Genomic DNA, 15845 nt, shown 5'->3' on the forward strand with positions numbered 1-15845 from the left:
CATTGCATGAAATTTTCTTGTTGCCAAACACTAGAATGAGAAAATCATCTAAATCTTTTTTAAAAGATTTACATGAAACATAATTTATAATAAGGGTAGACACTATAATTGCTTTAAGTCCAAATACCCTTTTGAAATAAGTTCTCTCTCCTTTTTAATCCTTGATATGTGCATGATGTCTATAGTTTCTGGCAAATTTTTATTGAACTATTTGCTTATTTAGATAATTAAACTATTTGTTTTCCAAACTAAATGCCTTCTAAAAAGAGTTATAACTCGATCAACAACAATAGCTTTAAAGATTAACAAATAAAATTCCATCATTCAGGCTGAAAGGAAGTGACACTAACTGTAAATGAATAAAGAATCTCAAAACAACTTCAAAAAAATCAAAAACAAAGTTATTTCTGTCCCAAAAGTGATCTCTGTACTCTCTCCCTTCCATGGGTGCCTTCCCCAAAAAGAGATATAAAACTTGTATAACAATGAGGACCCCCCAAATTTTACTCTGCATATATGTCACAAGAAGTAAAGAGTATGTGAAAAACATTTCTGAGACATTCTATGGATTAGCAGCAGTACTACTCATCTGTCATTTTGGCCTTCGCTATGTCAGTTGTCGATGTGTGAAATCTATTAGCCAAATGTTCGGGAAACCGAGTCTTTCGGTTGAATCCTCTTACACAAATAAATCCTGCAGTTATTAGAATAAACAAATTCAACAACAAATAAATTTTTTTTTTTTTTTTTTTTTTCCCTAGGGACGATTCTATCAATTTATTTTAGAGCAAATTTGACATGTTTAGCAAGAATATGAGTTTCCCCATGAGAACGTATTATGAATTGTGACTATCTCAAATCTTCTCTCTCTGCCGTGCTTGATCTAATAAATTAAATATATTAATGCTGAAATAAACAAAAAGCAATGTTTTTCAATTCGCTTGTAGGAGGTTTTTCTCAGTATGTGGTGAATGAGTACATCTTTTGCGTGATCCATTAACAGTAATCCCAACTAGATTTGTAAATTCGAAGTCTTTTTCCTAGGTAAATATTATTGCAATTGAATATGGTAAATTGTTGTTTCATACCTCTCCGAAAGCACTTCTGAATTCGATCAGTTGAAAAGCCTGGTTTACACAAATAGCATTTTGTAAGCAAATTTCTGTAAGTTTATATAATTAACTAGGATTATATGAGTCAAAAAGTTGTAATGATTTTCACCTCCCAATATAGTTGAAACTGAAGTTCCACAACCTAAAGGTCGCATGTCTAGCTTCCGTATCCATTCCCTGGGAACATCAATTGGTTTTTGACTGGATTCATCATCAGCAAACACCTGCATTAAAACAATATTTTCTTTTTGAGTACGACAGCCTCATCTGAAATTCTAATGATTCTAAACCATGGTGAATGATAAAAGAGTTCGGAAAAACATACTATTAAGAGTGATTTTACCTCATTAATCTGAAAGTATGTCCCATTGAGTGGAAAGCTCCCTCTTGTTGCTGTTCGACATGGTATCTGTCATACATCATTGTGTGTGTCAACTCTCTATTGTAGTTTAGAATATTAAATTACAGCTACAACAATTTAGGTAGGTAGGTCATTTTTCTCACCAAAATTGTTCCCGGAACTGTGTCTTGTTCTGGAATGTTATTGCATGACGACCATGTATTTATATTGCATAGTTCTGATCCCATGGAGTCGCATTGTTTTTTGGGTGATTTGGAAGAATTTGCATTTTTACCTAATAGTAGACATTCCGAATGAATATGAATATTAGTAAAACAGAGAAAGATAAATTGTTCATTTTTGGCTGTAAAAAAAAATAAAAAATCGTATCTACTTCAATTTGATAGAGCTAGAATTATGCCACTGTAAATTTAAAAATTAAAAAAAATAGAAAACTGTCACCAACATGCCCACGTATTGAACATCATGTGCTCTGTGTGCCATATTTGGGACTGATTTATAATTGTAGGACTATTAACTTCCATATCATGTTTGCATTGTTAATTTTGTACCTGATGTCCATACAGCAAGAAGGTACGGGTTTGGATCATTAGGTTCCCGCTTGTCTAGCTGTAAAATATTCAGAAAGTGTATCAGAACAAAATATGTGAATGCAAATAAGCCATAGAAATATGAGGGTGAGTCGGGGTGAGGCATCTTACCCCTTCCAAAAGAGGGTGCCCATCTGGAATCTCATAGCTGCATTACAATGGAAAACAATTAGCACACCGTACTGAGAGTTTAATTCACTGCTGCATCTAGCCAATCAATTTTGTTTTGATATTAGTTTTACTATTTGGCGTGACATCAATGGCATGCAAATGCTATACTTGACAAAGCATGGAATTTAATTCTTCCCAAAGCCTGGGTGTAACCAGACCAAATAATTGTGTGATTTCAATGAGGCTGCAATTTGCTCTTAACTAAAGTCACCATAGTTGGTGTCTTTCAAGTTGGCAAATTTACTTTGTTTCCGAACCATACTCTATTCAACTTGTCTGAGTTCTCATGTGAGCATAAATTTTTATACTATACTTTCTTAACTGTATGAAGATGGTAGTGTCTACTTACACATAGTGCATTGTCTTCAAACGGCTAACATACTTCATTTTAGGCACAGGCATCGAAGCAGCTTCTGAACTTAAAACAACCAAAGCTTTCGACATATCTTCTTCTGGGATTGGAATATTGTTCTTGTGTATATAATCCAATAAATTTCCTTTAAGCTCTTCTATATTTAGCTTGATTGTAGGTATTTCGTCATCAGACTCGGTGAACAAATCTTCAATGTCCCTTTCAAGTGTCTCTGTATATTCAGGCCCTGGAGAAGCTGGCATTTCAATGATTGGTTCACAATCCTTGCTTTGGTATCTTGAGTCTGGTAAGTTTTCCTCAGACCCCGTTATTGGTGTGCACACAACAGGGTTTTGAGCATAAGCAGCAACTGGAACCCCTGGATTTGTGCTACTTGTCTGTTGTAGCCCTGGCAGGGCAAGCCTAGAACTGCATTTAGAATGTTATAAGTTACCATTTTAGTTATGTTCCTATGCATTCAGTGTCAATTTAAGAAAATTGAGCACCAAAGATGATGCAAACCTTGCAAATGCACTGGCAAAGTGTCTGCACTCTCCCCTCATTGGACATGCATTGCAGTTTGGACGTCTTTTTGTACAAAAGACCTGCATAATCTTGAAGATGTGACCAATATTAGTGTTTTCTTTTTTTAATTAAATTGAGAGAAGTATGATTTGTTAACAAATTCTAAATCAGTGTGATAGCATACCTTACCAAAAGTTATCATCTGATAATGTAGTTCATAGCTGTAATAGGTCACATGTTACATTAGAAAAGATTAATGGTTATATTAACATAAGTAAATTATAAAAGTAAGATCAGATCCTTCAAGATTATTATTGTTAGTGAAAACTCAGGAATTACAGTGTTGGTTGATCAAGTGTGCATAGCCGCGGCCATAGATACTTTTGAATGGAGTCCATCATAGGGTACCTAAACAGGAACAAAATCAAGATTTTTTATTTGATTGGAAATTTAAGTGGTATTTGATCAATTGGTATATAATACTTACTGGTCTAGGAGATGTATCTGTATTGAGTCGGGAAGTGGTTGTAGAGGGACCCAGCCTAGACGCACTGCTACGCGAGCAACATTTGTGTCAACCTTAATGAAGCAGCAAACATGTAGCAGTTAAGTGTATGGCTAAACTTTATAAAGCTATTAACTGATCATCTTTTTCAATATAATCTTACTGGGAAGGCATGATGATGAAGTGTCAAAAGCCGCAAACACTCCACACTTTTCAAACCCAGACCTTCAATACTCAATAAGTACTCCCTACAAACACATATAATTTGGAATAATAAGATTTGCAATTATAGAAAATAGAAAATAGATATTAGTGATATTCAGTAGATGTCCTGCTGCTATTTGTTAATGTCTGTATATGAAAACTGTGATTACACATCGAACTATAGTTGGCTTACTTTGATTTGTCTGGTGGTACTTTTCTTAGCCACTCAAGGTTGAGACTTCCATGATCTCTAACCACTCGCTCAAGAAACCCCTGCCAAAAAAAAAAAAATTAATAATAATTAATTAATAAATGAATAGCGAATTTCAGCTACTATAAACAATTTTCACATTTAAACTTTCATTTTCTTGATGCAGAATTGTGTACCTTGATTCGAGTTGCAAGAACATTGTTCATTCCACGCTCCACAATGGTCTTGGAAACCACTTCAACGGGTGCTTGCCTAACTGCCTCCCAGTCCAATGAATCCATTGCATCACCACTAGTTTTTCTTGCTCCGCTGGAATAGGTTTTCCTTAGATCATCCCAGTTAATTGGTTTCTCTTGCTTCCCCTCAACCTTCGATTTCTTTGTTCTCAAGGTACCCAACTTTATTTTATTCTTCTCCTTATGATTGTTGCTAGCGTGGAGGATTTTTTCTTTTCCGACTTTTGTTGGTTCCAAGTGGCTTTCATGGGGCAATTGGCACTTGTGTAATGATGAATAGGTGTCAACTTTTCTGAGATTATTGCTCATAATCCCTGTATCATTCATCTTTATGTTTTCAAAGCCTCCCAAGAGTCCTTGAGAATCAATCTCCATATCAGAAGGGACAAGGGGAACTTTGGAACAATGATTCTCAGGAAAATGGCCTGATGCATATGCACCTTCCAAGTCAAATACTTTGTCTGATGAGCTTGATCCTTGCCTTTGAGTCTCCATCCCATTCCCATTAATTTCAGTCGCATCACATGACAATCTGTCAATTTTGCGAGGAGAAGTTTCATCGGTGCAGAGTATAAAGGTGGCTGGCAGATCTCCACCAGTTAAAGAATCCAAATTCTGAAGTGCAGATGCATCTTTGACCTCTCTTTTGACCTCTCCTTCATGTGAAATTGGCCTCCTCGTGCCTATAGTCTCTTCTCTCCGATTTAGTAATTGATCACTCGTATCATGTGCAGTTTCATGGGTAAGTGACTGCTTGTCATTTGCATCCCATGCTTCCTCAGCTGCTCCTTGTAGATTGCATGCTATGTGGTTATTTGTAGATTGAAGGGGAAACTGAGCAGCAAGAGACATGAATGCGGAACTGGAGAAATAACAAAAAGGTAACAAAATCATCCCCGACCATACTATTTACATTCAGCCATAAAAATTAGTTAGTATAAATTAACTTAGAAAGTTTTGTTTACCTTGAAAGATGGTCTGACACATTTTGAGTTAGGAAGACTCCAACCACTGAGTCCACAACTGAACCTTTCCATGGTGAAGTTCATTTGCTTTTAGTAAATGTGCATATGTATACATACTCTTATTTAGGAATTTGAGTGAAAATTGGATATTTGATATTTAAGCCAGTTAATCATTATAATGATGATTGCAGTTGTTTGATGCACCTACAAGTCTATGGTAATGCAGTGTAAGGAAAGTTCAATATCCTTAACTATACCTTCCGAAAAAAATATCCTTAACTACACATGGTTATGTTTTATATATCTAATTAACAAGCCTAAGTACCATGTTATTTAAGCCTGAGTTCCATGTTACCTTGGATAAGATGCATTTTGCTAATAAATGAGTCTACACGTCCGCGGAATACTTCTCTCTTTTTTTCCCACCATTTCTCCTTATTCTTGTCCTCCTCTTCAAGACCCTCGGTGAGCATTTTCCATACCCTCATTGTCTCTGAGTCAAGATCAACTTTGGGCAGCTTTTTGCGTTTTTTAAGATCATAAGGAACTAGTGCTCTATGCTCGCTCTCAGAAAAATGTGAATTTTGATCATAGACTACAAGTTGGCAGCCTCCTTCATCACTGATACAAACACACTCTAGCTGTCGAATAATATAATCCAGCATAACCTGTGAACTTTTTGGAGTGACCTTTGGAGCGGCCAACTGTAGTCTCTGAACAGTAGAATGCAGCATAACTGAACTTTTTGGAGTCACCTTTGGAGTGGCCAATTCTAGTCCCTGAACTTGTGACCTTTTTGAAGTGACTGTAACATCCTCAATTTGTGCACCAGTTACCATCTTATCCTGTCCTTCCATTAGGATATTTTTACTTCCCACAGGTTGATTTTCATTGTTGTCAATTTCAAGATTATTATTGTGTACTTCCGTGAGGATATTTTTACTTTCGACGTGCTGATGCTCATTGTTGTCAATTCCACCACCACGGCCCACAGGATTTGCAAGTCCAGAAGATCTTCTCTGTTTAAACTTTACCGCTGGGATCAATGAGAATATACAATTGAAAGATTTGGGATCACCAAATGCTAATCTTCTTTGTAATTCTGTAGGTAACATCATTTTGACAAAAAGCCGTCTATAAAGGCTACCCCAATGGATAGACTTTTCTCTCGTCATCCTCCTCTTCTTGAATATTCTTGGAAAATTTGGTCCAATTAATTTACTGTTTCTTTGACAATTATTTGCTTGGAATAGTCTACGGTACACTTGCAAAGAATTGTATCCACAACCTTGAATTGTGAGATTCTGTTCAGTAGCAACTTCTCTCCTTCCCTTGTTACTCAAATCATTATTTTCTCTTGCATGAGCTTCCAATATAAAAGTGAGAACTCGCTTGCACGACTTTGCAGCATGTTCATCATGCCCATCAGGCTTCGGATCTGCTTCCCCAAGATTGGCTGATACTTTGACATTTTTCTTCCTTGCATTCTTCCTCTTCTTGGAAGTGGCATGCTTTGGAGTTTTAGGAGCTGGAGTTGAAGACATTGGTTTACGAGATTTTGAAGCTTTTCTAGCTTTCCCTTCATCTGCTATCTTAGGCCAATATTTCTTCTTTTTTGGCCTGTGTCTTGGCTTTTTGTTGGAGTCTGAGACATTGCGGGGTCTCTTTCTATGAATTGGGGTGGAATGTGAGTTTTTCCCTTCGCACTGTATCTCATCGTTGTCTTTTTGTTGATCTGGTTTATCATTTACTTACAAATCATTAACAATCATCAAGTTCAAATAGTTCAAATAGTAGCGTAAATTTCCAATTCCAAAGGGAATAATAAAAATATTGCAGTAGAATAAACAAACAGGTTGGGTGAATTCCAACTATTCCAGAAATACTGGAACCAAATAGTTGGAATGAAAAACCAAAATTATATATATATATATATATGTGTGTGTGTGTGTGTGTGTTTATTTGTAAATTCTGTAAAGATGCATGAATTAGCCCATGCAAGTTACGTTATCTACCAATCAAAATTGAACCTGGGGATTTTTTTGGAAATTGGCATTTTCTCATATACAGAATGAGTACTTCCTTCTAGAATTTTTATGGAAGCCGAGAATCATATGCAATACAATATGTATATGTATATGTATATGTATATTATTATTATTATTACTGACGGTTCCTTATTTGGTTCGCTCCTTCAAAAAAAAAAAAAAACTCAAAAAAAATTACCAGTATTAGATGTGGTGGTGAGACTCACAGGATGATGGATGGATGAGAAAATCATAACATGAGTGTATATATCCACTCCTATATATATATATATATAAAAGATTGATCAAAATAGTTTGGAAAGGGGCTTTGATTGATAAAAAGGAAAAATCTACTCCAACAAAGCCATACATTACATAGAAATCACAGGTGAAAAGGATGGACAATTAGCTAGAGCAGTAAAAGAGGAGAAATCAATCACATTAAAATATTAATTAAAAAACAGAGTTAAGATTACTCACTCTTATTTGAAGAACCTGGCATGGCATCGAACGCAGACGCTGAAATTGGTTGAGTGTTGTTTGCAAGAGCCAATATCTCCATAAAAGTAAGGTTGTCCCAATTACCCAATTTCGGAACACCTAAACTTGAATTCCCACAGCCCATCAGACCACAATTTGTTGTCTCTTCCAAATCTCCGGAAAGGCCATTACTTGTGTGTGCCACATTATGATCCACCACTGTTCCTTGTTTGGCGGCAGCCAATGCAGTAGTGTCACAGTTATACATTCCTCTGTTTGTATCCATGGAAGTCACAGCATTTAAAACCACAGGCTGATCCCAATTTCCAGCAGAAAAACTCTGACCCATATGCTTTTTCCATTCACTGTCAACGGAAATTGGCTCTGGCTCCTGCTCCGGCGGCTTCACCGGGGTGAGAGAGAACTTTTCAGGTGTTACTGGTATCCAAACACCTTGTTTCTCTAACTCCCCTTCCATTGGATTACCAAGTTCCATCTCTTTTCATTCTCCTCCAAACAACCAAAAACCCAAGAAAAGTTTAGCAAACACAAGAGTTGCAGGAAAGCAAAAGGAGAAAAAACGTCAAAGGTGGAAGTTTTTAAAGCAGGGTAAAACAAAGAGAAACGGAAAAGGAGAGTTGGGGTTCAAACAGGTTGTTAAAACGTAGTAATTTACCTCGGTCAAAACTCATTAGAAGCCAAACACTCTAGAATTTTATAGGCAAACAACATTGATAAGTCCAAACAGTAAAACAATAGGGTAAAACCCAAAGCTAATGGGAAGTGATATTCGGGTTACGTATAATAAAGACGAGGACAATTACCTAGGGTGCTTACCGTTATGGAAACTTTCAAGCACTAGGGTTAGTTCTGAAATTTTATTTAAAAGTCCTCTGAACGTTATAGCGGTAATTCTTTAGTGGAGTCCACAAAAAAAATATTTGTAATCAATATCTAATTTTTTTTTAGGGCAAAGTATAGAAAACTCTCCCCGACTTGTAACATTTTTCACTAAATATTTCTTGTCTAATTTTTTATCAAAGAACTCCCTTCGACTTGTAACCCTTTCCAATAAATTCCCCTTATCTAATTTTTTACCAAAGAACCCCCTCAACTATATAAGGGAGGTAAAAGAGTTGATATTTGGACCAAAATGCCCCTTTATTTAAATTTTAATTTTCTCAAATTTTAAAAATTAATATTTCACAAACTGTACATCCAAATATTGCAAATAATATGTGAACGGAAAACTTATAAAATAAGGATTCTAGAAATATAAAATTTGTTTAACAAACTTTTATAATCGGAGAGAAATAGACAATCTAAAAATCTATTGCAACAATCTTATTTTATTTTATTTTTTATAAAATACTCGGTTATTTGCAAGAAAATTTTCAAAATTATTTATTTTTATATAGAGCATAACATATAAAAAAATTAGTCCCAATAGAGACCAAATATTAAAAAAAAAAAAAATTTAATGGTGAGTCTATAAAAGAATGAAAAATGTTTTGACGCAAAATATGATATTTCATGAATCGATCTCTGTTGGGGCTAAAAATTCTTATATATTTGGCTCCATATGTAAATGAATGGGTCTAAAAATTTTCTTGCAAATATCTCGAATATTTTATTTTTTTAAAATAAAATAAGATTGTTGGAGTAGATTTTTAGATTGTCTATTTTTCTCTGGTTATGAAGGTTTATTATACAAATCTTATATTTTTGGAATCCTTATTTAAGAAGCTTTCCGTGCATATATTATTTATAATTTTTAAAAGTACGGTTTGTGAGATTTGAATTTTTGAAGTTTGGGAGAATTAAAATTTAAATAAAAGGGTATTTTGGTCCAAATATCAATTCTTTTACCCCCTTCAGATAATTGAGGGGGGTTATTTGGTAAAAAATTAGACAAGGGGGATTTATTGGAAAAATGTTACAAATCAAGGGGATTTTTTGGTAAAAAAATTTGATAAGGGGTTTACTGAAAAATATTACAAGTTGAGGGGGGTTTTCTGTACTTTGTCATTTTTTTTTAAATATGGACTAATATCAAAACTCATACAAAATTGTGGAATTTAAGTAAATAAAAAAGTCCAATTATATTATAATTTGACTAATTTTGGTAATTGTATGATATAATATGCGGAGACCGTGTTATTAAAATTGATGTCAGATAAAGACAATGATATAGTATGAGGAGATCAGAGATCGTGTTCAACTGCTCTTGGGAGCAAGAAATTATATACTCACTTTTAAGTGTATCCTTAGGACAATTAGTTAATTAACTTTTCTTTTCTTTATTAAAAGAAACAATAATAAAATAATTTGGTTATTTTTTGCCAAATTCGCAAGCAGCCTTTTAGATGAAGTAAAATTAATCTAAAATTAAAAGTTATCATTTTAGTTTCTTTCCACACTATATCTAAATTATGAAAACATGTACTAAATGATTTTAAATAAATAGAGAACATAATTCTCTATTAGAATAGTATAAATTAAGGATCTTGAAAAAGCTTAGGATTTGTAATGATATTATACATATTTTGGCATGCTCTTACAGGATCAACACTTTGAATATTTAATTTATCCAAAAAAAACAAAAAAACAATTAGAACATTTAGATGGATATATAATAATATATTAAGAGTTGTATTGTAGGACCTTTCTAAAAAATTTATAAAGCCAATAGTAGTATCCTAATTTTAAATTAGTTGCTGAACAAATTCAAAATATTTTATTAAGTTGAGTATAAAACATGAATCAATCTTGAAATTTGAGTTTTGATTATAATCAATACTTCTCAAGCAATTTTTATTTAATGGCCATATTACATATCTCTTTTGATTAATTTTATTTGGTTTTTGTTGCTGCTCGTAAATTTGTTGAATAAACAATTGGTAGTGATTTTAATGGGAGTGTATGAAATTTTTCTGGAATTAAATACTAAAACTATTAAATAGAAAAGACTGACAACAAATATGATTTATAATAAGATTTAAAATAAATAAAAAAAAATTAAAAAACAAAACATGTAACCTGTTTCCTTGAGTCATTATAATATTTTCATAGGTAGAGTGCAAAAAAGCTACGCTGCTGCATACAAAATTTGTAACTATGTAAGGTCTTTTTTTAAAAAACAAAAAACTCATACATTTTTAAATTGAGCAAATAAATAGTACATTTTCTTTATTTGAAGGCTAAAATATTTAAAATTTTCTTAAGATAAGAGTAAAAATAAAAATTTAGAAAACTAAAAAAATTTAAAAAATTTAAAAAATTCGCTACTAAGCAAGTGGAGTGTTTTTATGTTGTGGATCTCATTTTCTATCTAGTCCATTTAAATCGTGGCGACAAGTGGGAAAAAGTGTTTTAGTTTTGGGAAGATATTTGGATTTGAATATTTCTTTGTCAAATCTAATCATGCTTAAGAAACATCCCTAATTTTTACATGGACAAGATATAAAACTTTGATTTTTCTCTAATAAACAAGATGACTATGACACTGAGCAATATATATATATATATATATATATATATATATATGTTGCAACACCCTCACTTTTGTTCCAAAACCCCAAACGCCCTTCTGCCATTTCATTTGCTCTTCTTCTCCACACACACACACACACACACACACACAAACCCTAAAGATGTCAGACATTCCGGTTGAAGTTATCGCCGACATACTCTCACGATTACCGGTGAAATCCCTTCTGCGGTTCAGATGCGTATTGAAATCATGGTGTGCTCTGATCGACAGCCCACGTTTCATCAAATCGCATCTCAATCGATCGATCAAAACCAACACTAATCACAGCTTCATCTTTAGAATTGAAAACCTTTACTCCATAGACTTGGATTCTCTGGATCATGCCGTACGGCTTGACAATCCTATCAAGAATGAAGAAGAAACCGAACTGGTGGTTTCTTTAGATGGCTTGGTTATTTTGTGCAACCCTTTCTACAACGAAGTCATACTATGGAACCCTTCCACTCGAAAACACCGGAAGCTACCGGTCTCACAGGTTGAGTTCCCGTCTGGATGTCTCTTTATCAATTTTACTACTTTGGGGTTAGGGTATGATTCTGTCAGTGATGACTACAAGTTGGTGAGGATGGTACAGTTTGTTGGCAAAGACGACGATTCATTTCATTCTGAAGTTAAGGTTTATAGTCTAAAATCAAATACATGGCGAAGGGTTGGAGATTTCCCTTATCACCTTCTACACAGGGTTTTGCCTGGTATCACCATTAATGGGGCTCTGCACTGGGTTGTGACTCCAAAACCCAAGTGGGATACGGCCAGTTTGATAGCTTCTTTTGATCTTGGGGTTGAGGAATACAGGTTGGTGCCAAAACCTGAATGTTTGGATGAGGATATTGTTCCTTTATTTGTTGTTACCTTAGGAGATTGCCTTTGTATTGTTTGTAAATATCCTGGAGGCCGAGTTGATACATGGGTGATGAAGGAGTATGGAGTAAAGGAGTCTTGGACTAAATTGTTTTCTATTGCTGAACCAAGTATGTTTGGGTCATTTCATTTTCTGAGGCCTCTGGCCTATTCAAAGAGCGGTGGGGAAGTACTTTTGGAACTTGACAATGCAGGGCTTTCCTGGTATGACTTGAGAAGGAAAAGAGTAAAACATATTCCAATTCGTGGTTTAGAGGGTTTTGTAGAAGGTAATATTTGTGTTGAAAGCCTTGTTCCAGTTCATGGTGATGATGGTGGAAAGGATGGTGAGAAGCAGCAACCACAGAAGAAGATGAAGCCAAACAATAAAAAGAAGAGGTAAGTCATTGTGTTCTTATTGTACTGCCTAATTTCTTTATTGTTTTTATAGACATTTTGATCCTTCAAATGAATTGGCAAATATATTTCTTGAAATAAGTGTTGGTTTCTTTAATGTTGTTTGTTTAGAGTACTGTTGTGTTTAATCTAGTTACATTGCAACCGCCAAGGCCAGTATTAAGTTCTCACCTTCTAACTCTATACATTTACCAGTGGAAAAAAGCTAGGATGAGGACACTCTCACGAGAGTCCTCGTCCTCATTCATTGGATTGAGTTTGTATTGATGCCACACACTTGATCCAATGGATGTGGACATGACTTGTTCATGATGAGAGCACTATCATTATAGACTTCTCTTTTTCATTAGGTGACAAATTGTAATGCACATGTAGCTCAGTTTTTAGCTAATGCCTCACATGTTGCCTTTTGTTCCACTATTGATGCTTTAGGAGGATGTCTTTGTGTTAATTGTAATTTATGCTAAGAATTTTCATTTCAATATTGATGCTTTAGGAGGATGCCTTTGTGTTAACTGTAATTATTGTGCTTACACCTTATATATTGCCTTTTTTTCCTCCTAGAGATGGTTTTCTGTCAAAGGGGTTCAAGCTGGTGCTTTAAGAAACTGGAAGAGCAAAGGAGCGAGAAGGTGCAGACATAAGGTAATATATTTTGGTAGCATCTTTCACATTAATACTCTGTTGAGTATGTCTTTGTCTTTTGCTTTAACTTGATTATATGGGCTAGTTTAACTTTAATAGTATTCTCTTTAATAGATGATGCAATAAGCATAGAAACAGAGATGAGATGGAGTATTAATGCTATAAGGAGGGGCAACCATATGAGAAGATCCAATTTTTTCTTTACCTACTATATAATGTTGCTCCCCTTAAAGTATCTAAGATGAAATTCATGTTTCTTTCAGGGAGTCAGGATTGATGCTGAACTGATGGGGCAGTAATCGGGCATTTTAGAAACTCTGGGGATGGAAGGAAGGAAAGAAGATTAAATATTTTGTCTTACAATATGCGACACTCTTTCGATTGAAACAATTTGCTTGTAGTTAAAGGATCTCATATACTTTTTAAAGTTCTAGTTACTGTGGTTTCGAGAGTTGTCACTTTAAACGCTGACATGCTTGCATCCTATTTGGCTCCTTAAAGCTTGCTTAATTTCTTATGAGTTTAATTTTCACTGATGAAAGAGATGAATGACCAAAATTGTGGTGGTCTGTTTCAGGTAGGATTAGGTAAATCAAGCTGCGGCTCAAATATTTTGACCAAACTCAGGTTGGGCTTTCCCAGCTAATTCACATCGAATCATGAACGCTACCGCCAAAAGCAACTTTCTAACAGTAATTGTTTTGGTTTAAGTTGATTATATGGGCTAGTTTAACTTAATTGTATACTATCCAATAGATGATGTGATAATCATAGAAACAGAGGTAAGATTAAGTATTTGTACTGGAATCTGAATGGACTGACATGAGTTGAGTGCATTTCAAGACTGCTTTTGAGATGGGGATAAACTAGAGTTCTTTAGCTGTGGTTGGACTGCAGTACGTGGATTGTGATCCTTAGAACTATTCTCTTATTTAATCATTCAGCTTCTGTTTAGACTAATATATATATATATAGTTCATGAAAAAAAAGAGTAGGAAATATATGGATTAAAGAAGAATGTGAATGTAAGAACTATGTGATGGCACTGATGAATGATCTTGCAATAGAAGGTATGATCTTGGCATGGCATATATTATGTGGATTTTTCGCTCTTCAGTTGTATAATGATTAATGGCAATGATTTATTAGGTGAGTGTGATTTGAATGAAAGAGACTCTAATTAGAGGTGGTGAGTGTCATTTGAATGCTCTATTATGTGGGTTTTTCACTTTTATTTTCTAATTTTGCAAGAAATTTAGATCCTTTGTGAGCACTTGAACATCTTATACTTCAGAATGTGTGGCATTGGCCTTGATACAGGAATTGACCATTGCTCAGATATCAAGAATAATTTATTTCCAGAGTAACATAGTTTCAAGATTCACTATTAAGTTATTCATTTGAATTATTTGATTTTACATACATCACAAAAAAAAATTGTCTTAATCTATAAAGGATTACTTTTAGAATCCAATCTGACAGATGAGGTAAGAGCTTAGGTAATGACAATGGTAATGAGAAATCAGATTTTGATTATGTTGAGAAATACAATCTTTTGTTTTTTTGTTTTATTTGGTTAAGTTGCAAATTAATGTTAGGGTTAATTTAACTCGAACACTCTCAAATTTGACCGAATATCACCCTCAAATATATTTCGAAAACTTAGATTCATTTCTAACTTTTCTTTAAATATTTGTTAAATTGATATAAAAAAAAAAAAAAAAAAAAAAACAACTTTACCACTAATTTTTTAATCTATTTTATTTTAAAATGTCATATTTCCTAAATCGTCATTATTCCCCCACCCACCGACTAACCCAGACTTTGCAACAGAGATGAGCAATTGAAGATGTGTGTTTCTACCGACTCGGGTTTCAACAGGAGCAGAAAAAGACGGAGGCGAAACAACTTTTGGGCGGCAGCGATCGGGGTTGGCCGCTGAAAAGGGGTTTTGGAGAGAACTAGGCTATTGAAAAACCAGTCGGCGCTCAAGGTCTTCTTGTTGAAAGTCAGCTAGGGTCAACTGGTCCCATGGAAGAGGGATAGGAAAACCAGTTGGGTTGAGATTGGGATTGTGTGGGTGGCGGCGGCGACGATTGGTGATGGGTTGGGATTGTGTGGCGGATGTCTGTGTGCGTGGTGGCGGCGGATGTCTGTGTGTGTGATGTGTTTGCAATGCCTATGCTCTGTGGCTCTTTGTGACGAATTGAATGAGTCTGCTGTGATTTCAAAAATACTTAAGATTCCAAGAATAGGGCAAATTTGATGGACCTCCTTCTGCCACTGGCTGACATTTAGAAACAGTTCTGCGAGATATATATATATATATATCTGGGTATACCATAATGTGACTTCTTTGATTTTCCACTGAAGTCTACCCCAATTCCTATTCAAAAAGAACTCAAAAATCATACCGAAATGAGTTTCAAATCTTTTCTTTCTATTGACATCACACTGAGTATTCACATATAGAAATAGAATTCGATTTCCATACCCGCTAGCCTGTTGAAATTGGATAATAAAAAGCCCCAGTTTCGGGCTCTATTTGCTCTCATTTGTGGCAATTCTCTTTCCAAAAGTCAGATTTGGTTTCTGTTCCGGTGAACCTTAGTTTCTCAATGGAAAGAATCAACAGACACATCAAAATGGCT

General features: G+C 34.6%; 2 protein-coding genes across 2 annotated transcripts; one reads left to right on the forward strand and one right to left on the reverse strand.

Moving 5' to 3' along the window:
• Positions 1–581: 581 nt before the first annotated feature.
• Positions 582–8235, reverse strand: LOC132289336 (protein ROS1A-like). The gene is made up of 18 exons (XM_059789956.1): positions 7740–8235; positions 5588–6982; positions 5233–5296; positions 4208–5129; positions 4014–4093; positions 3780–3864; positions 3599–3690; positions 3451–3519; positions 3296–3332; positions 3109–3191; positions 2584–3015; positions 2175–2211; positions 2025–2082; positions 1617–1747; positions 1456–1521; positions 1222–1336; positions 1089–1127; positions 582–694 (listed from the first exon to the last, which is right to left on the reverse strand). The coding sequence occupies exons 1-18, from the start codon at positions 8233–8235 to the stop codon at positions 582–584; spliced, it is 4314 nt and encodes a 1437-aa protein (XP_059645939.1).
• A 3147-nt stretch (positions 8236–11382) lies between these two features.
• LOC132284989 (F-box protein CPR1-like) lies at positions 11383–13189 on the forward strand. Its single transcript, XM_059787143.1, has 2 exons — positions 11383–12531; positions 13114–13189. Exons 1-2 carry the CDS (start codon positions 11393–11395, stop codon positions 13151–13153), a joined length of 1179 nt encoding a protein of 392 aa, XP_059643126.1. The 5' UTR covers positions 11383–11392; the 3' UTR covers positions 13154–13189.
• Positions 13190–15845: the final 2656 nt, after the last annotated feature.

The sequence above is a fragment of the Cornus florida genome, unplaced genomic scaffold (genome assembly GCF_030987335.1).
Source record: "Cornus florida cultivar Cherokee Brave unplaced genomic scaffold, ASM3098733v1 CherokeeBrave_3.0.0_Hap2_Chr02, whole genome shotgun sequence".
In the NCBI taxonomy this organism is placed as follows: domain Eukaryota; kingdom Viridiplantae; phylum Streptophyta; class Magnoliopsida; order Cornales; family Cornaceae; genus Cornus; species Cornus florida.